At 49.9% G+C, this 27,995-nt stretch overlaps 2 protein-coding genes across 2 annotated transcripts; both read right to left on the reverse strand.

The window, feature by feature from the left end:
• Positions 1–3,554: 3,554 nt before the first annotated feature.
• Positions 3,555–10,202, reverse strand: EPA16 (the record flags this gene model as incomplete). Its single annotated transcript, XM_065626611.1, has 1 exon — positions 3,555–10,202. The coding sequence occupies one exon, from the start codon at positions 10,200–10,202 to the stop codon at positions 3,555–3,557; it is 6,648 nt and encodes a 2,215-aa protein (XP_065482683.1).
• A 4,177-nt stretch (positions 10,203–14,379) lies between these two features.
• Positions 14,380–27,873, reverse strand: GVI51_F00033 (uncharacterized protein; the record flags this gene model as incomplete). The annotated part of the gene is made up of 1 exon (XM_065626612.1): positions 14,380–27,873. The coding sequence occupies one exon, from the start codon at positions 27,871–27,873 to the stop codon at positions 14,380–14,382; it is 13,494 nt and encodes a 4,497-aa protein (XP_065482684.1).
• Between the last annotated feature and the right edge of the window lie 122 nt (positions 27,874–27,995).

Genomic DNA, 27,995 nt, shown 5'->3' on the forward strand with positions numbered 1-27,995 from the left:
AAGAGAGAGATACAGACCCCACAGCACCCAGACCCCACAGCACCCAGACCCCACAGCACCCAGACCCCACAGCACCCAGACCCCACAGCACCCAGACCCCACAGCACCCAGACCCCACAGCACCCAGACCCCACAGCACCCAGACCCCACAGCACCCAGACCCCACAGCACCCAGACCCCACAGCACCCAGACCCCACAGCACCCAGACCCCACAGCACCCAGACCCCACAGCACCCAGACCCCACAGCACCCAGACCCCACAGCACCCAGACCCCACAGCACCCAGACCCCACACCCCACCCCCCCCCCCCCACCCCACCCCACAGCACCCAGACCCCACAGCACCCAGACCCCACAGCACCCAGACCCCACAGCACCCAGACCCCACAGCACCCAGACCCCACAGCACCCAGACCCCACAGCACCCAGACCCCACAGCACCCAGACCCCACAGCACCCAGACCCCACAGCACCCAGACCCCACAGCACCCAGACCCCACAGCACCCAGACCCCACAGCACCCAGACCCCACAGCACCCAGACCCCACAGCACCCAGACCCCACAGCACCCAGACCCCACAGCACCCAGACCCCACAGCACCCAGACCCCACAGCACCCAGACCCCACAGCACCCAGACCCCACAGCACCCAGACCCCACAGCACCCAGACCCCACAGCACCCAGACCCCACAGCACCCAGACCCCACAGCACCCACATTACACTCCATTACCTATATTTTAGGTTGCTTTACAACCATAATATTTTGTACATTTGTTATTATATGTTTTTCATTTATTCTTCTAATAAATAATTGGTAATTGGTACTGATCATATGACAGTCACCTCACACAAATATCAGGTATCCCAAAGATGTTATGGGTTACACCATTTACATACTAACCTATAAACAATACACTTTCATTGAATTATATTTGGTAGTTGTAAATTATCATTCATCATGTAGTTGACATATATATTGTATACCATTCATTTTGTTATTCGTTGTCATATATTGGTTACTAAACAGTTACCATTATCATATTGGTATACTTGTATATTATAGTGTATGATAGTCTAAAAAGACATTTAATCATCTATTCAAAGGTATAGATTGATATTGTTATAGCTCTTGTTCATTTTCATATATCATTTGGATTTAGTATAAACTAGTAATCTTAAATCCCATTTATAGTGGAGCCTTAGATATATATGGACATATCATATACTCTACAAATGTCTTTTCATGAATGTAGATATACGGTATCAAATATGTACAGTGAACTTTTTAATCTATCTACATGATATTCAGGACTCATTGTGGTGCACGTTAACCTGTTTCTGATAGCTCACTTTAAACTTACCACCAGAAATCCTCTCCTCATTACCAAAATATATATTATTGGAACCCTACACAACCCTATTTAACCCTAACTGTAACAGCTGCAAACCCTACTTACCCAGACAAATGAATGAAACACGAACCCTAATGCAGCCCTAAGAATTTTAGCATGCCCTATGTAACCCTAAAAAAGATGAAAATCTGTTCTCCAAAGATGTTTTTGTCTTCAACATAAATGTATCACAAACAGAAAAGTAATATTCTAGGTACAAATACTGCACAGATATTGTCGTATTCATAAGCATTTATAAATTCACACATGATATTGAATTGATGTGTGTTGTGTTGTGGAGGAACTCATTGTTTCAGGGATACATATAGGAATCCTACAAGGTCATAATAACTACATAATGATAACTACATCATCTCATGTTCATTGTGAAGTAAATGTTGATAAAGTAAATACTGGTGACAAGTGATCAAGGCATATATGGGAAAGTCAAGAAAACCTCATAAAATAGACTGGATTGTTCATTTCATCCTCCTGCATAGTATTCAACCAATGATATATTACAGTAGAAAAAGTCTTGAGTATTTCAATGGTTTCCACTCTTACAAGATTACAGTAATACATTACCATCTTAATATATACATAATATTATCCTATCTCACAATGCAAACCATGTATGTCTAACTCCCACCATCAATCCCATCAATGAATCTTGGTCAGAGTTCAGATTCAACCAGATGAACTGCAACATTTCAGGAAGAACTGTTGTTCTAGAGAAGAGTGGATTCTTGTACTTCAACAACGCATCGTTGAACACAACATCTCGCGTTTTTCGCAACTCTCAACCAGGCTGGGTAAATCAAATTGCTTTGTCGACTGTCTCGTAGAACGCAAGGTCTCGCGTTTTTCGCAACTTAGATATCTGGATTTGCAGGACTGAGCTGGGTCCCCTGTCAAAACAATAGCATTTCAGAACAGAGACATGCTACTGTGATTCCACCCTCTCAGACAAGGCTGTTTTTGTAGGAGAAAATGGTAAATAAAAGAGACTAGCTGCATGTATGAGGCACATATTAGATACATATTTGATTAATGTTGCATTGTAAATAAGAATAAACAACCCTTGTTGTTTATTTATTGTAGATAGTGTACATTTCTGTGTTCACTTGTGTATATTTTTTTATCATTTAAGAACTGTAATCTTATAATGGCCAACACTATATTCTTTCAGGTATTTATAACAAAATCTTAAATCATTTCAGATTAATTTACGCCACTGCTCCAAATATGGATTCACAATACAAGCTATTGCGCACATAAGAACCAATATCATCAGTAAAAACTCACCAATAAGTTTTGACTGGTAAAACCATGTACTGTAACTAATATTTACTATTTCTATTCTGGCACTCATATACGTTTAAACAATTGAAGAATCACAAAATTTGAAATTCATGTTTGGGTGCTCAAGTGCGTAATTATGAAAACTCTTCCTACACCTCCCTTCAACCTAATTGCCAACCCTGTGAAACCTTCCCTAGATGTTAGTGAAAAAGTAAGTACTCGTTCATCAATATATCCATGGTCATCTGAACATATATCGTATGATGTGCTGTTGTGGAAATGTTGGCAGGGTAACTTCGATTGGTCACGATATTTTTCGTCAAATAACTAAAGGAAATTGTTGATCAGGGTAACTTAATCTGTCAGATGACTACCGTGCACTATCACATCTCGCGTTTTTCGCAGCATTTGAAGTTCAATCTCAGACCACAGGTTCAAATCCATGGTTAGCCAAGATATTATAAGAAACATCAACAACAGGAAGACGCACACAATACAATAATAAAGACATAAAACAACATAAAACTTTTAGAAGAGAAAAGTAATTATAGTGTTAACTAATAGACAATATATACAAAAACTCTTGAGAATAATACTGCTCACATTATTAATATGAGATATAGAAAACAGTACGTGAAACAAAAATAATAGCCCCAAATTACGAACAATAAATATATATTGGGAAGCTTCAGTTTTTTTTTTACTTTAGTGTTTTTTCAGTTTTTTTTTGTTTTGTTGGACTAGAATCAATCCATTTTATCAATATTTATATTTGAAAGTAACAGCCTATCTAAAAATCATGGCTGGACGAACGTTTGTAATATTGTACATGTTGATCAGTCACAGAACTAGTACACTTTAGATCATACCAACAACTATTACTGCAATAATGGAGAATACCATACCAATTGAAGTGACTCTAATTGAAGCACCCTTACCCTGTAGGACAGATGCTGTCTGTGTGCTGCTGAATCCACTGCCGAAGTTGTCAACAGAGGAACCAGATGATAATAGAACAGTCGTGGCTGCCTGTTGACGTGATGATGGTGCTTGTCCTTGTCCTTGTCCTTGTCCTTGTCCTTGTCCTTGTTGTTGAGCTTGTGAAGGCTGAGACTGTGGTGTTTGGCTACCATGAATACCACTGACTGCAGATGCTGTATTCTTTGCAGTCTGAACAGATAAAGATCCAGATGGTACATTATTGCCTGCCGATTGGTGCACTGACCCAGAGCCAGAACCAGAGCCACTACCACCGGCTGTGCCAGCAGCTTGTGTTGGTTTTTCGTTGCCAGACCCTTGGCCAGCCACATTTTGTGACTGAGGTTTCTGAGAGTTGACAATACCACCTACACCTGCTGCTCCAGATGGATTAGATCCTGCACCGGATACTGTTGAGACTGGTGTTGCACTTGAGACAGTGCTGCCATGACTCTGGCCACCCACGGTTTGCGTTACTGTAGAAACAATTGTGTGACCGTGCTCATCAGCACCTGTGCTATGGGATACAACCTCGGTGAACGTGTAACCGTCCGAAACCACAGTGGTGGTGTAATCAGTCCCCACATTTGCTTTAGAAATCGAAGGTGCAGGTGCATTGGTGATCGTGGTGGTTACTGTTGTAGGATTACCATTGGAGTCGGTAGTGGTGATATGCGAAATGACATCAGTTTCGGTACTGCCATTACCCCTGTCGACTGTTGTGGTGTAGTCAGCTTCACCTCCGACAGAGACAGTGGAGATAGTAGATGTGCCTGTCCTGGTGACTCCATCGTCGCCAATAGATGGGAAGTACGAAATTACAACAATCTTGCTACTGCCGTCATCCTCCGTCACAGTGGTTGTCACAACTGGTGGCTGTGAGTAAGGTGGAGCAGACGTGTACACGCCGTCGCCTACCTGATCGAAGGAGGCCATCGTGGTGATGTATGTAATGGTCTTCCCATCAGAGACTGTAGTAGTGACATAAGATACAACCTCTGTAATCGTGTGTCCATCTGAAATGATCGTCGTGGTGTAGTCGGCCTCGCTACTTGGGTTGGTCAATGGGACGGTGGTCAATGGGACGGTGGTCACGATGGTGGTAGGCTTGCCGTCGGAGTCCGTGGTGGTGATGTGGGAGACGATGTCTGTGAGCACGCTGCCGTCGGAGTTGGAGACCACGGTGGTGTAGTCGGCCTCGCTACTTGGGTTGGTCAATGGGACGGTGGTCACGATGGTGGTAGGCTTGCCGTCGGAGTCCGTGGTGGTGATGTGGGAGACGATGTCTGTGAGCACGCTGCCGTCGGAGTTGGAGACCACGGTGGTGTAGTCGGCCTCGCTACTTGGGTTGGTCAATGGGACGGTGGTCAATGGGACGGTGGTCACGATGGTGGTAGGCTTGCCGTCGGAGTCCGTGGTGGTGATGTGGGAGACGATGTCTGTGAGCACGCTGCCGTCGGAGTTGGAGACGACGGTTGTTCTGTCGTGGCCGTCATCGGATGGGGATGGGTAGGTCGTCACGATGGTGGTAGGCTTGCCGTCGGAGTCCGTGGTGGTGATGTGGGAGATGATGTCAGTCTCGGAGCTGCCGTCGGAGTTGGTGACCACGGTGGTGTCCACAGAACCGGTTGGGCTTGGGACAGTGGTGACGATGGTGGTAGGCTTGCCGTTGGAGTCGGTGGTGGTGATGTGGGAGACGATGTCTGTGACCACGCTGCCGTCGGAGTTTGTCAACACAGTGGTGTAGTCAGCAGGAGTGGTGCATGGGACAGTGGTGACGATGGTGGTAGGCTTGCCGTTGGAGTCGGTGGTGGTGATGTGGGAGACGATGTCTGTGACCACGCTGCCGTCGGAGTTTGTCAACACAGTGGTGTAGTCAGCAGGAGTGGTGCATGGGACAGTGGTGACGATGGTGGTAGGCTTGCCGTCGGAGTCCGTGGTGGTGATGTGGGAGACGATGTCTGTGAGCACGCTGCCGTCGGAGTTGGAGACCACGGTGGTGTAGTCGGCCTCGCTACTTGGGTTGGTCAATGGGACGGTGGTCAATGGGACGGTGGTCACGATGGTGGTAGGCTTGCCGTCGGAGTCCGTGGTGGTGATGTGGGAGACGATGTCTGTGAGCACGCTGCCGTCGGAGTTGGAGACCACGGTGGTGTAGTCGGCCTCGCTACTTGGGTTGGTCAATGGGACGGTGGTCAATGGGACGGTGGTCACGATGGTGGTAGGATTGCCGTCGGAGTCCGTGGTGGTGATGTGGGAGACGATGTCTGTGAGCACGCTGCCGTCGGAGTTGGAGACCACGGTGGTGTAGTCGGCCTCGCTACTTGGGTTGGTCAATGGGACGGTGGTCAATGGGACGGTGGTCACGATGGTGGTAGGCTTGCCGTCGGAGTCCGTGGTGGTGATGTGGGAGACGATGTCTGTGAGCACGCTGCCGTCGGAGTTGGAGACCACGGTGGTGTAGTCGGCCTCGCTACTTGGGTTGGTCAATGGGACGGTGGTCAATGGGACGGTGGTGACGATGGTGGTAGGCTTGCCGTCGGAGTCCGTGGTGGTGATGTGGGAGACGATGTCTGTGAGCACGCTGCCGTCGGAGTTGGAGACCACGGTGGTGTAGTCGGCCTCGCTACTTGGGTTGGTCAATGGGACGGTGGTCAATGGGACGGTGGTCACGATGGTGGTAGGCTTGCCGTCGGAGTCCGTGGTGGTGATGTGGGAGACGATGTCTGTGAGCACGCTGCCGTCGGAGTTGGAGACGACGGTTGTTCTGTCGTGGCCGTCATCGGATGGGGATGGGTAGGTCGTCACGATGGTGGTAGGCTTGCCGTCGGAGTCCGTGGTGGTGATGTGGGAGACGATGTCTGTGAGCACGCTGCCGTCGGAGTTGGAGACCACGGTGGTGTAGTCGGCCTCGCTACTTGGGTTGGTCAATGGGACGGTGGTCAATGGGACGGTGGTGACGATGGTGGTAGGCTTGCCGTCGGAGTCCGTGGTGGTGATGTGGGAGACGATGTCTGTGAGCACGCTGCCGTCGGAGTTGGAGACCACGGTGGTGTAGTCGGCCTCGCTACTTGGGTTGGTCAATGGGACGGTGGTCAATGGGACGGTGGTCACGATGGTGGTAGGCTTGCCGTCGGAGTCCGTGGTGGTGATGTGGGAGACGATGTCTGTGAGCACGCTGCCGTCGGAGTTGGAGACCACGGTGGTGTAGTCGGCCTCGCTACTTGGGTTGGTCAATGGGACGGTGGTCAATGGGACGGTGGTCACGATGGTGGTAGGCTTGCCGTCGGAGTCCGTGGTGGTGATGTGGGAGACGATGTCTGTGAGCACGCTGCCGTCGGAGTTGGAGACCACGGTGGTGTAGTCGGCCTCGCTACTTGGGTTGGTCAATGGGACGGTGGTCAATGGGACGGTGGTCACGATGGTGGTAGGCTTGCCGTCGGAGTCCGTGGTGGTGATGTGGGAGACGATGTCTGTGAGCACGCTGCCGTCGGAGTTGGAGACCACGGTGGTGTAGTCGGCCTCGCTACTTGGGTTGGTCAATGGGACGGTGGTCAATGGGACGGTGGTCACGATGGTGGTAGGCTTGCCGTCGGAGTCCGTGGTGGTGATGTGGGAGACGATGTCTGTGAGCACGCTGCCGTCGGAGTTGGAGACCACGGTGGTGTAGTCGGCCTCGCTACTTGGGTTGGTCAATGGGACGGTGGTCAATGGGACGGTGGTCACGATGGTGGTAGGCTTGCCGTCGGAGTCCGTGGTGGTGATGTGGGAGACGATGTCTGTGAGCACGCTGCCGTCGGAGTTGGAGACGACGGTTGTTCTGTCGTGGCCGTCATCAGATGGGGATGGGTAGGTCGTCACGATGGTGGTAGGCTTGCCGTCGGAGTCCGTGGTGGTGATGTGGGAGACGATGTCTGTGAGCACGCTGCCGTCGGAGTTGGAGACCACGGTGGTGTAGTCGGCCTCGCTACTTGGGTTGGTCAATGGGACGGTGGTCAATGGGACGGTGGTCACGATGGTGGTAGGCTTGCCGTCGGAGTCCGTGGTGGTGATGTGGGAGACGATGTCTGTGAGCACGCTGCCGTCGGAGTTGGAGACCACGGTGGTGTAGTCGGCCTCGCTACTTGGGTTGGTCAATGGGACGGTGGTCAATGGGACGGTGGTCACGATGGTGGTAGGCTTGCCGTCGGAGTCCGTGGTGGTGATGTGGGAGACGATGTCTGTGAGCACGCTGCCGTCGGAGTTGGAGACCACGGTGGTGTAGTCGGCCTCGCTACTTGGGTTGGTCAATGGGACGGTGGTCAATGGGACGGTGGTCACGATGGTGGTAGGCTTGCCGTCGGAGTCCGTGGTGGTGATGTGGGAGACGATGTCTGTGAGCACGCTGCCGTCGGAGTTGGAGACCACGGTGGTGTAGTCGGCCTCGCTACTTGGGTTGGTCAATGGGACGGTGGTCAATGGGACGGTGGTCACGATGGTGGTAGGCTTGCCGTCGGAGTCCGTGGTGGTGATGTGGGAGACGATGTCTGTGAGCACGCTGCCGTCGGAGTTGGAGACCACGGTGGTGTAGTCGGCCTCGCTACTTGGGTTGGTCAATGGGACGGTGGTCAATGGGACGGTGGTCACGATGGTGGTAGGCTTGCCGTCGGAGTCCGTGGTGGTGATGTGGGAGACGATGTCTGTGAGCACGCTGCCGTCGGAGTTGGAGACCACGGTGGTGTAGTCGGCCTCGCTACTTGGGTTGGTCAATGGGACGGTGGTCAATGGGACGGTGGTCACGATGGTGGTAGGCTTGCCGTCGGAGTCCGTGGTGGTGATGTGGGAGACGATGTCTGTGAGCACGCTGCCGTCGGAGTTGGAGACCACGGTGGTGTAGTCGGCCTCGCTACTTGGGTTGGTCAATGGGACGGTGGTCAATGGGACGGTGGTCACGATGGTGGTAGGCTTGCCGTCGGAGTCCGTGGTGGTGATGTGGGAGACGATGTCTGTGAGCACGCTGCCGTCGGAGTTGGAGACCACGGTGGTGTAGTCGGCCTCGCTACTTGGGTTGGTCAATGGGACGGTGGTCACGATGGTGGTAGGCTTGCCGTCGGAGTCCGTGGTGGTGATGTGGGAGACGATGTCTGTGAGCACGCTGCCGTCGGAGTTGGAGACGACGGCTGTTCTGTCGTGGCCGTCATCAGATGGGGATGGGTAGGTCGTCACGATGGTGGTAGGCTTGCCGTCGGAGTCCGTGGTGGTGATGTGAGAGACGATGTCTGTGAGCACGCTGCCGTCGGAGTTGGAGACCACGGTGGTGTAGTCGACCTCGCTACTTAAATTAGGCCTTATTTTTGAGGATGTTTCCGTTTTTGATTCTGTGGAGAAGAATGCATTTTCACTGGTATAACTATTTTTTTTAGATGTTGTTTCTTTCGTTTTTGTGGTTGTGGTTGAAGGTAACGACAGAGACTCACTAATGTGCGAAGAATAAGTTGTAGGTAATTTTTGTGAATTTGAGGCCGTTATAGTTGATGAAGTGGATAATGTGCTTATCGTTACACATTTATTTCCTAAAGGATCATAGAATCCAGACCCACATTTATTGGTTGTTGTTGACGCACCGCATGGAATCCCTATATGATAAATTGTTTTTGTGATCGGAATTATATTTGTGGCTTCGGTTTCCGTTTTATAGTCAACGTCAAGAATTGTAGATTCATCAACCGAGGCGCATGATGTGTTATAATAGATAAGGGCAGGACACCCTAAATCGGTATCATCAAGAGAAAAAAAGTACTCAGAAAAGTCAGTAACAATTTCTTCACTAAATTCTGTCATCAATGTAAAACTTAAAGCACCATAATAATCTCTATTATTGAAAAATACTCTGATAGTATAATAAATTCCGGCATCCAATCTCACTGTTAGCTCATTTTTTGCATTTTTTGAGCCCCAAATGGCATATGCCTGATAATTACCAAAATTATCAGCACTTGATTCCCTTTGACAGCAATCAAATGCATTCCCGGCACCAAAATTCAAGAATAATAAATCATCTGCTTTTATGCTAAATGTATGATAGCCTGTTATTTTTGGTTTAAAATATCCATATAATAACATTGTAAAGTTTGTTAACGTCAATGGTTTAGTATAGTTATATGCAGGAGGTAAATATCCAAGTTCTGATTTACAACTCTTGGCAGCATGAAACTGAAAACTTATATTGCCAGTAACACCATCGACTTTTGATATGAGTCTATGAGTTTTATAACCCGTTCGAGGATAATTCGGATCTAGATATGCAGCATCCCAGCATGGTGAAGACCCCTTTTTCCGATGATCATATGAGTATATTTCCATCGATAAACCCTTCCTAGTTGTTGGCACCGAAGATGCGCATCCAAGAGGGAAATTAGTGGCATCATTTGAGTAAAGAATGCCTTCTGTCAGGGACAAACTAGCGGAGTTTTCTGCATATACTATCATGAATAGTAAACAATTAATGAGAAGATACTTCATTATGTATATAAAACTCTTTGTTAGCATCAATAGCTTATACCAGTTTTTCCATATTCAAAAATATGACATTAACAATTGATATGTTTCTAAAACTTCATACCATACTAGTGATCTTAAATTTCTTCAAATATCGAACATTTTATAATCCATTTTGATTCCTATACATAAAGAAAGTAATACTCTTCAATAATTTTTTCATTTCTTGACTTTTTAAGGACATTTCAATGAGATTCGTGAGTATCTTAGTGCAACAAAAATTTATATTGAATTCTAATTATGATATCTTCCTTGATTTCAGCAGATTAAAAATTTCAAATCTAGCACAATCCTTCCTTTTTTTAAACTATTTGTGTCATTTTTTCTTCATGTTCTATAAATAGAACATATAATATTTTATCGTCTGTATTAATCATTAAAAGCCATTTCTGAACAGTTTCCTAAACGCATGCATTTCTTTTTATAAAAGAAACTATGTTAATATAAAAATACCATAGTATCTGCATAAAGTGGTTACGATAGTTTATTTCTTATGCACATATTGTAAATAGTCATTCTTCTAGAACATATTCAGTCTACTTCTTTTTTATGAGACACACTAATGTATGATATAATTCTAAATTAATGCCATCTGATGTTCTCTGAAATTGGTTTTTTGTCGAAGGAGGAGATAACAAAAGGCTGAATGTGACACACAAATTTAGAGAAGTGAAGTCTATTTGTTGTGCTTTATTAAATCTGAAAATTTCTTTTTTATTTATACTTTTCTTGATTGATGTTATTCAGTTATGCTTGCCTATAAAGGAATTTTTCTCAAAAATTCTCAATATAGTTTGTTTGTTTAAAAGAACTATTTTTATTGAAACAACGACCGAAATAAAGTTACCCTCCCCGAAAAGATGAAATGAAAAGAGGACAAGAAAAGAACATAAAAGAAACGGAAAAAGAAAAGAAAAGAAAAAAAAAGAACAGAAAAGAAAAAAAGTAAGGATGCTTGTAAACTAATTTCACAATTAATTTATATTTCCTTTCTTGACACATTAATGCAGGAATTTTAGAATCGATACACTTAATCGCAAGTATAAGAATCAGAGCCGCACTATTTAACAAATATATTACCTTTTAGTACATGCAGGATACAGAATTGTTTATTCTAGAAGTTTTACGATTGAATACTCACGGTAAAATTGGCTCGGTTAATAACAGCAATAATAAAAAGATTAATAATCATTCTATTAAGTTCCCTTAATTCTTGATTACTTCAGAGTAACATAGTTTCAGTGCAGTACCGATTACATATTACAATGACATCATTAGACGTGTGTTAAGTATTTATTTTGTATGCATCAGTTACTCTTGATTAATTTTGTAATTAACTATACTTCCTTAAGGAATGGAAAACAAGATAAACAAAAATCTTTTTCTCTGATTTAGACAAGCTGCTTGATTGAACAAATTCAACTATATCAATTCATTATATACGTCATCTCTTAATCTTATGACGTTTCAGGTTTTCTATACAGGTTATCAACAGTTAGGAGCCAGCTTCAGGAGCGATATGAAATTTATCAAATAACACATATCTCTGTTCGTACAGTTTTTTTTTTATTATTATTTTATCGTACAATAGTTTTAACGATATAAATTATCATAAAGTTCTACCTTTGGTTAGTGTTTTCATTTCTTTCTTTTTCCTATTTCAACTATTATCTTTTTACTTCTTTTGGCACCATTTTTTGTTTTTTTTCATTCTAGAATAAGAAAAGAAAACAGGTGTATTTTTGAGCCGATATATTTCTGTACTACAAATTCATTTATCTATAACTTCCTAAGAAAAAAACGAACGTAGTAGACAATTAAATACCTCTTACAAAAGACTTCAGTAATTTTTTTCTATTCATCACCGTGAAGTCACATAGAAACGTTCTTGCAGCTTATTGTACAACATTAGTTTTGATAATTTATGGGATATGTGTTTGTGTTATCTCTGAAAACAAGAAATGTAGATATAACATCCATCTTTGCCTTAAATTCCTTAAAAAAGGGCACTGAATAAGGAGTTTTATTAGTGTTTCATATATTTGGAGGTGTGTGCATTTAATGGGTTACTATATGATTTTTCTCACTTTTTCAGCAGAATATATTATATATTCTAATTTTGATTTCTAATTTAGTTATCGAGCACGTATAATACTATTATGTCTTCCTTTTTAGTATTAGATAGCAAAATAATTGTCTCATATTATTCAATTTATTTTTATAAATAAAAGTTATATACCTCAAGTAAAAATACAACTTCTATTATTTTTGCAAAACCCTACTTACTTCTAAAAATAATTTAGTAAGCAACAAGTAAAGTGATAAATATTAAACTTACTTACATCTATAATTAGGAGCGTACTCAGTTTGAAAGAAATATGCTAGTTGTTCCATTTCTTAACTTTCTATTATCATTCTAAATTTATGTCCAATCAAGAAACAAAAGAACTATCACTAAAGTTAAAGAAACTGCACTGTGAATGTTTTTTTCAAGACTTTGGCAAGCCTTCGTCAACAGAGTATTCAAATTGACCGTTAACTCATTAGTATCATTATTATTGCTTAAAAAATCTTAGCATATAGGAACTTAGTTGTTTATCAAGGATGAAGCTAATCCTCAGTAAAACGAACGTGTTGATCTTCTGAATTAAAATGGCTAATATATAGTAAACTCTATTACCTATATTGGTGATACTTATTGATAAAAATAAATTTTTAATACAATATATACAAAAAATTCTTTAACCTAACCAGGTATTATGGATACATTTATGCCTGATTATTACCAAGCCACTTTTTGGATCAAAATAAAAGTCTGTTATTTGCAACCAGTTTTGTTGCACATGTGGACTATAATTCTTGACATATCCACTCTAATCAACAATTTTTTACTATTTAAAATATCTAAAACTTCGTTCTTTTATTTAGCCTAGAGTCTTCGTATCTTACTTTATATAAAATACGACTTTTAGTATGAAATACATATAAGTATAATATGTAATAAGTATGTATGTGAGTTGTTATTTTATGAGTTGCGCCGCCTAATATTACATGAATTGACTGCATATACTCGTGCTCATACACTTGTTTAAAAGTAAGGCTTCATTTTCACCTCCTCTCGATCAGCTTAATTTGCATAATTACTAAAAACATTTAGCGCTTCATTTATCATTAATATTTTTATGTATTTCAGATTTCCATTGATGGTAAGCTCGGCATTGATAATAAACATTGAAGTCCATCAATATCTTAAGTTGCCCTTATAAATTAAGCTGTGGTACAGAAACGAGTATCTTTACATTAAGAATTACAGAATACCTAAGTGTACTATGGACCGTTAAATTTTGGATTACAAGAGATTTTCTACGTATTGTATTTATAAAATTTAATACTCACAAAAAAATAACATAATTTTATGTCAGGTTTTTATTCATTATCAGACTGAACATAGCTCAAGCATACATTATGTTTAAGCAATTCACATTATTGATTTTTAGTATTTTGAAAAATCTTTATATAAGAAAAGTTTGTGTATTAGCTATATTTAGACCCATATTAAGAAAGATTGCAATAGCAATTATCAATAATTTAGTACCTATAGGATAAATTTCAGCCTAAATTCGAATTTCTTTTTGAATTATGCTGTGTCTCGAATAATCTGATATTCCAGAAGATTTCCATTCATAACAACACCTTGAACATTTTTAAATACCTTTCTACCTTTCCTGCAATGACATTGCTATGGATTAAATCTCAAGCGTTAGAACAGTAAATAAAAAGCTCTACAATACGGCTTTCTCTTCATAAAATTATATCCATAAATAATGCAATTCAGAAACAATTCCTCGATCGATTTAAGTTAAAAAAATTGATACCCTAAAATAGTAGGATACCACAAAAAAACTATGTAGAGGTAACTAACTATTTCATACATCTATCTAGTTGAAAGGACAGTTACGCAAATAATCTCAACATTCTTTAAGGGTATTGAAATTAGCATACAATTTTGGTGTTTTGTTTCTTGTAAGATTAGTAACAGCTTTTATCCTTTTAAAAGGCTTTTTAGAAATTTTTAGATGGTGTTGACGTTACCATCCATCAGTACAAGGCCTTGTGAGAATAATGTTTATACAAAATATAACTTCATCAACAAACTTTTCAATGAAGATCAAAGCATAAAGAGATTTACAACCAAAGCAATAACAACCAACAATTTTGAGTAAAGTGACATTCTTAGACATGTACCAGAACCATGATAAACTTCTGCAGTTTCTGACACAGATAAATTGTTTATATTGTCAAATGAGACAATAGAGGAGGGACGAGAGAATGTTGCAGTTGCATGTGAACTTGAAAAATGAACTGAAGAAGAAGGTAATTGTTGACTAACAGACGATCTCGACATAATTGAAGTAGCAATGCTATAATCAAAACTATTCTCAATAGCTGACTTACTATGATGGCTTAAATTGGACTCATGGCATAATTCACAAACGGCAGTAGTGACGATGGTGGTAGGCTTGCCGTTGGAGTCGGTGGTGGTGATGTGGGAGACGATGTCTGTGACCACGCTGCCGTCGGAGTTTGTCAACACAGTGGTGTAGTCAGCAGGAGTGGTGCATGGGACAGTGGTGACGATGGTGGTAGGCTTGCCGTTGGAGTCGGTGGTGGTGATGTGGGAGACGATGTCTGTGACCACGCTGCCGTCGGAGTTTGTCAACACAGTGGTGTAGTCAGCAGGAGTGGTGCATGGGACAGTGGTGACGATGGTGGTAGGCTTGCCGTTGGAGTCGGTGGTGGTGATGTGGGAGACGATGTCTGTGACCACGCTGCCGTCGGAGTTTGTCAACACAGTGGTGTAGTCAGCAGGAGTGGTGCATGGGACAGTGGTGACGATGGTGGTAGGCTTGCCGTTGGAGTCGGTGGTGGTGATGTGGGAGACGATGTCTGTGACCACGCTGCCGTCGGAGTTTGTCAACACAGTGGTGTAGTCAGCAGGAGTGGTGCATGGGACAGTGGTGACGATGGTGGTAGGCTTGCCGTTGGAGTCGGTGGTGGTGATGTGGGAGACGATGTCTGTGACCACGCTGCCGTCGGAGTTTGTCAACACAGTGGTGTAGTCAGCAGGAGTGGTGCATGGGACAGTGGTGACGATGGTGGTAGGCTTGCCGTTGGAGTCGGTGGTGGTGATGTGGGAGACGATGTCTGTGACCACGCTGCCGTCGGAGTTTGTCAACACAGTGGTGTAGTCAGCAGGAGTGGTGCATGGGACAGTGGTGACGATGGTGGTAGGCTTGCCGTTGGAGTCGGTGGTGGTGATGTGGGAGACGATGTCTGTGACCACGCTGCCGTCGGAGTTGGTGACGACGGTTGTTCTGTCGTGGCCGTCATCGGATGGGGATGGGTAGGTCGTCACGATGGTGGTAGGCTTGCCGTCGGAGTCCGTGGTGGTGATGTGGGAGATGATGTCAGTCTCGGAGCTGCCGTCGGAGTTGGTGACCACGGTGGTGTCCACAGAACCGGTTGGGCTTGGGACAGTGGTGACGATGGTGGTAGGCTTGCCGTTGGAGTCGGTGGTGGTGATGTGGGAGACGATGTCTGTGACCACGCTGCCGTCGGAGTTGGTGACGACGGTTGTTCTGTCGTGGCCGTCATCGGATGGGGATGGGTAGGTCGTCACGATGGTGGTAGGCTTGCCGTCGGAGTCCGTGGTGGTGATGTGGGAGATGATGTCAGTCTCGGAGCTGCCGTCGGAGTTGGTGACCACGGTGGTGTCCACAGAACCGGTTGGGCTTGGGACAGTGGTGACGATGGTGGTAGGCTTGCCGTTGGAGTCGGTGGTGGTGATGTGGGAGACGATGTCTGTGACCACGCTGCCGTCGGAGTTGGTGACGACGGTTGTTCTGTCGTGGCCGTCATCGGATGGGGATGGGTAGGTCGTCACGATGGTGGTAGGCTTGCCGTCGGAGTCCGTGGTGGTGATGTGGGAGATGATGTCAGTCTCGGAGCTGCCGTCGGAGTTGGTGACCACGGTGGTGTCCACAGAACCGGTTGGGCTTGGGACAGTGGTGACGATGGTGGTAGGCTTGCCGTTGGAGTCGGTGGTGGTGATGTGGGAGACGATGTCTGTGACCACGCTGCCGTCGGAGTTGGTGACGACGGTTGTTCTGTCGTGGCCGTCATCGGATGGGGATGGGTAGGTCGTCACGATGGTGGTAGGCTTGCCGTCGGAGTCCGTGGTGGTGATGTGGGAGATGATGTCAGTCTCGGAGCTGCCGTCGGAGTTGGTGACCACGGTGGTGTCCACAGAACCGGTTGGGCTTGGGACAGTGGTGACGATGGTGGTAGGCTTGCCGTTGGAGTCGGTGGTGGTGATGTGGGAGACGATGTCTGTGACCACGCTGCCGTCGGAGTTGGTGACGACGGTTGTTCTGTCGTGGCCGTCATCGGATGGGGATGGGTAGGTCGTCACGATGGTGGTAGGCTTGCCGTCGGAGTCCGTGGTGGTGATGTGGGAGATGATGTCAGTCTCGGAGCTGCCGTCGGAGTTGGTGACCACGGTGGTGTCCACAGAACCGGTTGGGCTTGGGACAGTGGTGACGATGGTGGTAGGCTTGCCGTTGGAGTCGGTGGTGGTGATGTGGGAGACGATGTCTGTGACCACGCTGCCGTCGGAGTTGGTGACGACGGTTGTTCTGTCGTGGCCGTCATCGGATGGGGATGGGTAGGTCGTCACGATGGTGGTAGGCTTGCCGTCGGAGTCCGTGGTGGTGATGTGGGAGATGATGTCAGTCTCGGAGCTGCCGTCGGAGTTGGTGACCACGGTGGTGTCCACAGAACCGGTTGGGCTTGGGACAGTGGTGACGATGGTGGTAGGCTTGCCGTTGGAGTCGGTGGTGGTGATGTGGGAGACGATGTCTGTGACCACGCTGCCGTCGGAGTTGGTGACGACGGTTGTTCTGTCGTGGCCGTCATCGGATGGGGATGGGTAGGTCGTCACGATGGTGGTAGGCTTGCCGTCGGAGTCCGTGGTGGTGATGTGGGAGATGATGTCAGTCTCGGAGCTGCCGTCGGAGTTGGTGACCACGGTGGTGTCCACAGAACCGGTTGGGCTTGGGACAGTGGTGACGATGGTGGTAGGCTTGCCGTTGGAGTCGGTGGTGGTGATGTGGGAGACGATGTCTGTGACCACGCTGCCGTCGGAGTTGGTGACGACGGTTGTTCTGTCGTGGCCGTCATCGGATGGGGATGGGTAGGTCGTCACGATGGTGGTAGGCTTGCCGTCGGAGTCCGTGGTGGTGATGTGGGAGATGATGTCAGTCTCGGAGCTGCCGTCGGAGTTGGTGACCACGGTGGTGTCCACAGAACCGGTTGGGCTTGGGACAGTGGTGACGATGGTGGTAGGCTTGCCGTTGGAGTCGGTGGTGGTGATGTGGGAGACGATGTCTGTGACCACGCTGCCGTCGGAGTTGGTGACGACGGTTGTTCTGTCGTGGCCGTCATCGGATGGGGATGGGTAGGTCGTCACGATGGTGGTAGGCTTGCCGTCGGAGTCCGTGGTGGTGATGTGGGAGATGATGTCAGTCTCGGAGCTGCCGTCGGAGTTGGTGACCACGGTGGTGTCCACAGAACCGGTTGGGCTTGGGACAGTGGTGACGATGGTGGTAGGCTTGCCGTTGGAGTCGGTGGTGGTGATGTGGGAGACGATGTCTGTGACCACGCTGCCGTCGGAGTTGGTGACGACGGTTGTTCTGTCGTGGCCGTCATCGGATGGGGATGGGTAGGTCGTCACGATGGTGGTAGGCTTGCCGTCGGAGTCCGTGGTGGTGATGTGGGAGATGATGTCAGTCTCGGAGCTGCCGTCGGAGTTGGTGACCACGGTGGTGTCCACAGAACCGGTTGGGCTTGGGACAGTGGTGACGATGGTGGTAGGCTTGCCGTTGGAGTCGGTGGTGGTGATGTGGGAGACGATGTCTGTGACCACGCTGCCGTCGGAGTTGGTGACGACGGTTGTTCTGTCGTGGCCGTCATCGGATGGGGATGGGTAGGTCGTCACGATGGTGGTAGGCTTGCCGTCGGAGTCCGTGGTGGTGATGTGGGAGATGATGTCAGTCTCGGAGCTGCCGTCGGAGTTGGTGACCACGGTGGTGTCCACAGAACCGGTTGGGCTTGGGACAGTGGTGACGATGGTGGTAGGCTTGCCGTTGGAGTCGGTGGTGGTGATGTGGGAGACGATGTCTGTGACCACGCTGCCGTCGGAGTTGGTGACGACGGTTGTTCTGTCGTGGCCGTCATCGGATGGGGATGGGTAGGTCGTCACGATGGTGGTAGGCTTGCCGTCGGAGTCCGTGGTGGTGATGTGGGAGATGATGTCAGTCTCGGAGCTGCCGTCGGAGTTGGTGACCACGGTGGTGTCCACAGAACCGGTTGGGCTTGGGACAGTGGTGACGATGGTGGTAGGCTTGCCGTTGGAGTCGGTGGTGGTGATGTGGGAGACGATGTCTGTGACCACGCTGCCGTCGGAGTTGGTGACGACGGTTGTTCTGTCGTGGCCGTCATCGGATGGGGATGGGTAGGTCGTCACGATGGTGGTAGGCTTGCCGTCGGAGTCCGTGGTGGTGATGTGGGAGATGATGTCAGTCTCGGAGCTGCCGTCGGAGTTGGTGACCACGGTGGTGTCCACAGAACCGGTTGGGCTTGGGACAGTGGTGACGATGGTGGTAGGCTTGCCGTTGGAGTCGGTGGTGGTGATGTGGGAGACGATGTCTGTGACCACGCTGCCGTCGGAGTTGGTGACGACGGTTGTTCTGTCGTGGCCGTCATCGGATGGGGATGGGTAGGTCGTCACGATGGTGGTAGGCTTGCCGTCGGAGTCCGTGGTGGTGATGTGGGAGATGATGTCAGTCTCGGAGCTGCCGTCGGAGTTGGTGACCACGGTGGTGTCCACAGAACCGGTTGGGCTTGGGACAGTGGTGACGATGGTGGTAGGCTTGCCGTTGGAGTCGGTGGTGGTGATGTGGGAGACGATGTCTGTGACCACGCTGCCGTCGGAGTTGGTGACGACGGTTGTTCTGTCGTGGCCGTCATCGGATGGGGATGGGTAGGTCGTCACGATGGTGGTAGGCTTGCCGTCGGAGTCCGTGGTGGTGATGTGGGAGATGATGTCAGTCTCGGAGCTGCCGTCGGAGTTGGTGACCACGGTGGTGTCCACAGAACCGGTTGGGCTTGGGACAGTGGTGACGATGGTGGTAGGCTTGCCGTTGGAGTCGGTGGTGGTGATGTGGGAGACGATGTCTGTGACCACGCTGCCGTCGGAGTTGGTGACGACGGTTGTTCTGTCGTGGCCGTCATCGGATGGGGATGGGTAGGTCGTCACGATGGTGGTAGGCTTGCCGTCGGAGTCCGTGGTGGTGATGTGGGAGATGATGTCAGTCTCGGAGCTGCCGTCGGAGTTGGTGACCACGGTGGTGTCCACAGAACCGGTTGGGCTTGGGACAGTGGTGACGATGGTGGTAGGCTTGCCGTTGGAGTCGGTGGTGGTGATGTGGGAGACGATGTCTGTGACCACGCTGCCGTCGGAGTTGGTGACGACGGTTGTTCTGTCGTGGCCGTCATCGGATGGGGATGGGTAGGTCGTCACGATGGTGGTAGGCTTGCCGTCGGAGTCCGTGGTGGTGATGTGGGAGATGATGTCAGTCTCGGAGCTGCCGTCGGAGTTGGTGACCACGGTGGTGTCCACAGAACCGGTTGGGCTTGGGACAGTGGTGACGATGGTGGTAGGCTTGCCGTTGGAGTCGGTGGTGGTGATGTGGGAGACGATGTCTGTGACCACGCTGCCGTCGGAGTTGGTGACGACGGTTGTTCTGTCGTGGCCGTCATCGGATGGGGATGGGTAGGTCGTCACGATGGTGGTAGGCTTGCCGTCGGAGTCCGTGGTGGTGATGTGGGAGATGATGTCAGTCTCGGAGCTGCCGTCGGAGTTGGTGACCACGGTGGTGTCCACAGAACCGGTTGGGCTTGGGACAGTGGTGACGATGGTGGTAGGCTTGCCGTTGGAGTCGGTGGTGGTGATGTGGGAGACGATGTCTGTGACCACGCTGCCGTCGGAGTTGGTGACGACGGTTGTTCTGTCGTGGCCGTCATCGGATGGGGATGGGTAGGTCGTCACGATGGTGGTAGGCTTGCCGTCGGAGTCCGTGGTGGTGATGTGGGAGATGATGTCAGTCTCGGAGCTGCCGTCGGAGTTGGTGACCACGGTGGTGTCCACAGAACCGGTTGGGCTTGGGACAGTGGTGACGATGGTGGTAGGCTTGCCGTTGGAGTCCGTGGTGGTGATGTGGGAGACGATGTCTGTGACCACGCTGCCGTCGGAGTTGGTGACGACGGTTGTTCTGTCGTGGCCGTCATCGGATGGGGATGGGTAGGTCGTCACGATGGTGGTAGGCTTGCCGTCGGAGTCCGTGGTGGTGATGTGGGAGATGATGTCAGTCTCGGAGCTGCCGTCGGAGTTGGTGACCACGGTGGTGTCCACAGAACCGGTTGGGCTTGGGACAGTGGTGACGATGGTGGTAGGCTTGCCGTTGGAGTCGGTGGTGGTGATGTGGGAGACGATGTCTGTGACCACGCTGCCGTCGGAGTTGGTGACGACGGTTGTTCTGTCGTGGCCGTCATCGGATGGGGATGGGTAGGTCGTCACGATGGTGGTAGGCTTGCCGTTGGAGTCCGTGGTGGTGATGTGGGAGACGATGTCTGTGACCACGCTGCCGTCGGAGTTGGTGACGACGGTTGTTCTGTCGTGGCCGTCATCGGATGGGGATGGGTAGGTCGTCACGATGGTGGTAGGCTTGCCGTCGGAGTCCGTGGTGGTGATGTGGGAGATGATGTCAGTCTCGGAGCTGCCGTCGGAGTTGGTGACCACGGTGGTGTCCACAGAACCGGTTGGGCTTGGGACAGTGGTGACGATGGTGGTAGGCTTGCCGTTGGAGTCGGTGGTGGTGATGTGGGAGACGATGTCTGTGACCACGCTGCCGTCGGAGTTGGTGACGACGGTTGTTCTGTCGTGGCCGTCATCGGATGGGGATGGGTAGGTCGTCACGATGGTGGTAGGCTTGCCGTCGGAGTCCGTGGTGGTGATGTGGGAGATGATGTCAGTCTCGGAGCTGCCGTCGGAGTTGGTGACCACGGTGGTGTCCACAGAACCGGTTGGGCTTGGGACAGTGGTGACGATGGTGGTAGGCTTGCCGTTGGAGTCGGTGGTGGTGATGTGGGAGACGATGTCTGTGACCACGCTGCCGTCGGAGTTGGTGACGACGGTTGTTCTGTCGTGGCCGTCATCGGATGGGGATGGGTAGGTCGTCACGATGGTGGTAGGCTTGCCGTCGGAGTCCGTGGTGGTGATGTGGGAGATGATGTCAGTCTCGGAGCTGCCGTCGGAGTTGGTGACCACGGTGGTGTCCACAGAACCGGTTGGGCTTGGGACAGTGGTGACGATGGTGGTAGGCTTGCCGTTGGAGTCGGTGGTGGTGATGTGGGAGACGATGTCTGTGACCACGCTGCCGTCGGAGTTGGTGACGACGGTTGTTCTGTCGTGGCCGTCATCGGATGGGGATGGGTAGGTCGTCACGATGGTGGTAGGCTTGCCGTTGGAGTCCGTGGTGGTGATGTGGGAGACGATGTCTGTGACCACGCTGCCGTCGGAGTTGGTGACGACGGTTGTTCTGTCGTGGCCGTCATCGGATGGGGATGGGTAGGTCGTCACGATGGTGGTAGGCTTGCCGTCGGAGTCCGTGGTGGTGATGTGGGAGATGATGTCAGTCTCGGAGCTGCCGTCGGAGTTGGTGACCACGGTGGTGTCCACAGAACCGGTTGGGCTTGGGACAGTGGTGACGATGGTGGTAGGCTTGCCGTTGGAGTCGGTGGTGGTGATGTGGGAGACGATGTCTGTGACCACGCTGCCGTCGGAGTTGGTGACGACGGTTGTTCTGTCGTGGCCGTCATCGGATGGGGATGGGTAGGTCGTCACGATGGTGGTAGGCTTGCCGTCGGAGTCCGTGGTGGTGATGTGGGAGATGATGTCAGTCTCGGAGCTGCCGTCGGAGTTGGTGACCACGGTGGTGTCCACAGAACCGGTTGGGCTTGGGACAGTGGTGACGATGGTGGTAGGCTTGCCGTTGGAGTCGGTGGTGGTGATGTGGGAGACGATGTCTGTGACCACGCTGCCGTCGGAGTTGGTGACGACGGTTGTTCTGTCGTGGCCGTCATCGGATGGGGATGGGTAGGTCGTCACGATGGTGGTAGGCTTGCCGTCGGAGTCCGTGGTGGTGATGTGGGAGATGATGTCAGTCTCGGAGCTGCCGTCGGAGTTGGTGACCACGGTGGTGTCCACAGAACCGGTTGGGCTTGGGACAGTGGTGACGATGGTGGTAGGCTTGCCGTTGGAGTCGGTGGTGGTGATGTGGGAGACGATGTCTGTGACCACGCTGCCGTCGGAGTTGGTGACGACGGTTGTTCTGTCGTGGCCGTCATCGGATGGGGATGGGTAGGTCGTCACGATGGTGGTAGGCTTGCCGTCGGAGTCCGTGGTGGTGATGTGGGAGATGATGTCAGTCTCGGAGCTGCCGTCGGAGTTGGTGACCACGGTGGTGTCCACAGAACCGGTTGGGCTTGGGACAGTGGTGACGATGGTGGTAGGCTTGCCGTTGGAGTCGGTGGTGGTGATGTGGGAGACGATGTCTGTGACCACGCTGCCGTCGGAGTTGGTGACGACGGTTGTTCTGTCGTGGCCGTCATCGGATGGGGATGGGTAGGTCGTCACGATGGTGGTAGGCTTGCCGTCGGAGTCCGTGGTGGTGATGTGGGAGATGATGTCAGTCTCGGAGCTGCCGTCGGAGTTGGTGACCACGGTGGTGTCCACAGAACCGGTTGGGCTTGGGACAGTGGTGACGATGGTGGTAGGCTTGCCGTTGGAGTCGGTGGTGGTGATGTGGGAGACGATGTCTGTGACCACGCTGCCGTCGGAGTTGGTGACGACGGTTGTTCTGTCGTGGCCGTCATCGGATGGGGATGGGTAGGTCGTCACGATGGTGGTAGGCTTGCCGTCGGAGTCCGTGGTGGTGATGTGGGAGATGATGTCAGTCTCGGAGCTGCCGTCGGAGTTGGTGACCACGGTGGTGTCCACAGAACCGGTTGGGCTTGGGACAGTGGTGACGATGGTGGTAGGCTTGCCGTTGGAGTCGGTGGTGGTGATGTGGGAGACGATGTCTGTGACCACGCTGCCGTCGGAGTTGGTGACGACGGTTGTTCTGTCGTGGCCGTCATCGGATGGGGATGGGTAGGTCGTCACGATGGTGGTAGGCTTGCCGTCGGAGTCCGTGGTGGTGATGTGGGAGATGATGTCAGTCTCGGAGCTGCCGTCGGAGTTGGTGACCACGGTGGTGTCCACAGAACCGGTTGGGCTTGGGACAGTGGTGACGATGGTGGTAGGCTTGCCGTTGGAGTCGGTGGTGGTGATGTGGGAGACGATGTCTGTGACCACGCTGCCGTCGGAGTTGGTGACGACGGTTGTTCTGTCGTGGCCGTCATCGGATGGGGATGGGTAGGTCGTCACGATGGTGGTAGGCTTGCCGTCGGAGTCCGTGGTGGTGATGTGGGAGATGATGTCAGTCTCGGAGCTGCCGTCGGAGTTGGTGACCACGGTGGTGTCCACAGAACCGGTTGGGCTTGGGACAGTGGTGACGATGGTGGTAGGCTTGCCGTTGGAGTCGGTGGTGGTGATGTGGGAGACGATGTCTGTGACCACGCTGCCGTCGGAGTTGGTGACGACGGTTGTTCTGTCGTGGCCGTCATCGGATGGGGATGGGTAGGTCGTCACGATGGTGGTAGGCTTGCCGTTGGAGTCCGTGGTGGTGATGTGGGAGACGATGTCTGTGACCACGCTGCCGTCGGAGTTGGTGACGACGGTTGTTCTGTCGTGGCCGTCATCGGATGGGGATGGGTAGGTCGTCACGATGGTGGTAGGCTTGCCGTCGGAGTCCGTGGTGGTGATGTGGGAGATGATGTCAGTCTCGGAGCTGCCGTCGGAGTTGGTGACCACGGTGGTGTCCACAGAACCGGTTGGGCTTGGGACAGTGGTGACGATGGTGGTAGGCTTGCCGTTGGAGTCGGTGGTGGTGATGTGGGAGACGATGTCTGTGACCACGCTGCCGTCGGAGTTGGTGACGACGGTTGTTCTGTCGTGGCCGTCATCGGATGGGGATGGGTAGGTCGTCACGATGGTGGTAGGCTTGCCGTCGGAGTCCGTGGTGGTGATGTGGGAGATGATGTCAGTCTCGGAGCTGCCGTCGGAGTTGGTGACCACGGTGGTGTCCACAGAACCGGTTGGGCTTGGGACAGTGGTGACGATGGTGGTAGGCTTGCCGTTGGAGTCGGTGGTGGTGATGTGGGAGACGATGTCTGTGACCACGCTGCCGTCGGAGTTGGTGACGACGGTTGTTCTGTCGTGGCCGTCATCGGATGGGGATGGGTAGGTCGTCACGATGGTGGTAGGCTTGCCGTCGGAGTCCGTGGTGGTGATGTGGGAGATGATGTCAGTCTCGGAGCTGCCGTCGGAGTTGGTGACCACGGTGGTGTCCACAGAACCGGTTGGGCTTGGGACAGTGGTGACGATGGTGGTAGGCTTGCCGTTGGAGTCGGTGGTGGTGATGTGGGAGACGATGTCTGTGACCACGCTGCCGTCGGAGTTGGTGACGACGGTTGTTCTGTCGTGGCCGTCATCGGATGGGGATGGGTAGGTCGTCACGATGGTGGTAGGCTTGCCGTCGGAGTCCGTGGTGGTGATGTGGGAGATGATGTCAGTCTCGGAGCTGCCGTCGGAGTTGGTGACCACGGTGGTGTCCACAGAACCGGTTGGGCTTGGGACAGTGGTGACGATGGTGGTAGGCTTGCCGTTGGAGTCGGTGGTGGTGATGTGGGAGACGATGTCTGTGACCACGCTGCCGTCGGAGTTGGTGACGACGGTTGTTCTGTCGTGGCCGTCATCGGATGGGGATGGGTAGGTCGTCACGATGGTGGTAGGCTTGCCGTCGGAGTCCGTGGTGGTGATGTGGGAGATGATGTCAGTCTCGGAGCTGCCGTCGGAGTTGGTGACCACGGTGGTGTCCACAGAACCGGTTGGGCTTGGGACAGTGGTGACGATGGTGGTAGGCTTGCCGTTGGAGTCGGTGGTGGTGATGTGGGAGACGATGTCTGTGACCACGCTGCCGTCGGAGTTGGTGACGACGGTTGTTCTGTCGTGGCCGTCATCGGATGGGGATGGGTAGGTCGTCACGATGGTGGTAGGCTTGCCGTCGGAGTCCGTGGTGGTGATGTGGGAGATGATGTCAGTCTCGGAGCTGCCGTCGGAGTTGGTGACCACGGTGGTGTCCACAGAACCGGTTGGGCTTGGGACAGTGGTGACGATGGTGGTAGGCTTGCCGTTGGAGTCGGTGGTGGTGATGTGGGAGACGATGTCTGTGACCACGCTGCCGTCGGAGTTGGTGACGACGGTTGTTCTGTCGTGGCCGTCATCGGATGGGGATGGGTAGGTCGTCACGATGGTGGTAGGCTTGCCGTCGGAGTCCGTGGTGGTGATGTGGGAGATGATGTCAGTCTCGGAGCTGCCGTCGGAGTTGGTGACCACGGTGGTGTCCACAGAACCGGTTGGGCTTGGGACAGTGGTGACGATGGTGGTAGGCTTGCCGTTGGAGTCGGTGGTGGTGATGTGGGAGACGATGTCTGTGACCACGCTGCCGTCGGAGTTGGTGACGACGGTTGTTCTGTCGTGGCCGTCATCGGATGGGGATGGGTAGGTCGTCACGATGGTGGTAGGCTTGCCGTCGGAGTCCGTGGTGGTGATGTGGGAGATGATGTCAGTCTCGGAGCTGCCGTCGGAGTTGGTGACCACGGTGGTGTCCACAGAACCGGTTGGGCTTGGGACAGTGGTGACGATGGTGGTAGGCTTGCCGTTGGAGTCGGTGGTGGTGATGTGGGAGACGATGTCTGTGACCACGCTGCCGTCGGAGTTGGTGACGACGGTTGTTCTGTCGTGGCCGTCATCGGATGGGGATGGGTAGGTCGTCACGATGGTGGTAGGCTTGCCGTCGGAGTCCGTGGTGGTGATGTGGGAGATGATGTCAGTCTCGGAGCTGCCGTCGGAGTTGGTGACCACGGTGGTTATATCTGATGTTACCTTGTCTGTATTTATTTCAGAACTTACAGATGTACTATTGTTCCATTTTGTTGATGTATTCGATTCTGATGTAATCCCTGTGTTGTTGTTAGACTGAATGGATGTTATGGTAGTTTTACTGCCGTCACTATTTGTGATTGTAATAGTTTCTGTTATAATGGTAGGTTGGGTTTGCTTTTCGGTGATAGTAGTATAAAATGTAATCGGAGATCCATTTACGTCAAACCCAGTCACCCTGCTAATTATATCTGTTTCAGTTGTTTTACTGTTTGATTTGGTGATGGTATAAACAACTGGGGGAGTGTATATTGTTGAAGTACCAATCTCTGGCAAATGATCACTATTATATGTTGAATAAAAGGAAATAGTCTCTGAGAAGCCTAAATCATTAGTGGTTTCATATGGTTCGGGGACCTTGAATGTGTATAGCGGAATTTCAACGCATGGTCTACATATTGATGGAGCTGAATTAGGTGGACTGCCATTATATCTAAAAAAGTTGTTTTTATAATGTTTTCCCTGGATGTAATTGTCAGCAACGATTTCAAAAAGGGTATCATTATAACCTTTACCAACAGGGATAGTAAAGCTTAGCAAGCCGATGTAACCAGTAGTAAATGTTAAAATACCAGTTAAGTAACTGTATTCAAACTTCTTGATTGGGAAATCAGGGAACAAAAAGCCATTTCCATTTCCAAATCCTGATACAGGCATATTTTGACCGTTACTCACCGCCAAAACAGAGGTCGGATCTGATAAATAGATAGATTGCTGTGAAACGTCGAGGTCTTTGATGTTGAATACAGAATTCTCACCAACAGTAACACATCCAACGCCCTCAATTGGATTTTTTAAGTTAAATGTCGTATTAGCCAAACAAATTGTGCCTGTGTTGTACCAGTTATCGGCGTTATTACCGATTTTCAAAATTTGAGGAGTGTTTGCGTCAGTACCTTTGGAGTAGATGAATCCGGTGTTTGTCACAGACTTCGCAGAAATGTCAAACTTACTTCCTTTGCTTGATGTGAACATAATATCTCCGGTATTTGTAAAGCTACCGTCATTAATCTTCCATACACCAACAGAAGTACTCTTCCTATCATCGACAACAATTGTACCGTCATTTTCGAAAACAAAATCAACAAATAAAGCGTGGCTAGATGAAATTTCAATCCCTTTCAAATTGTTGTTAATATAGTAAAGAGCACCCCCTTTTTGGACTCTAACTTTCTGATACATGGGTACAGTATTCATATCCTGAAATGCTAAATAGGCACCTCCTAAAACGATATAACCGTCATCATACCCAGTAGGGTTGTTACCATAAAGTATTGTGTTACTCTGGATTACAGCCTGAGCAGTAACAACGCTAGTAAAATAAAGCAAATGGAGAAGCCAAGCATATGATTTCATAAATGGTGGCTTTTTTCTCATCATAGGTCACGCAGAATTGGAAATTTTTTTTATGTTTGAGTTATGATAGCGATTATGTATACAATTAAATTATTCGGTTTTGCAATTCAATATAGATTGTCGCGTTTATTTATGTTTAAATATGA

The sequence above is a fragment of the Nakaseomyces glabratus genome, chromosome F, assembly GCF_010111755.1.
Source record: "Nakaseomyces glabratus chromosome F, complete sequence".
Lineage (NCBI taxonomy): Eukaryota > Fungi > Ascomycota > Saccharomycetes > Saccharomycetales > Saccharomycetaceae > Nakaseomyces > Nakaseomyces glabratus.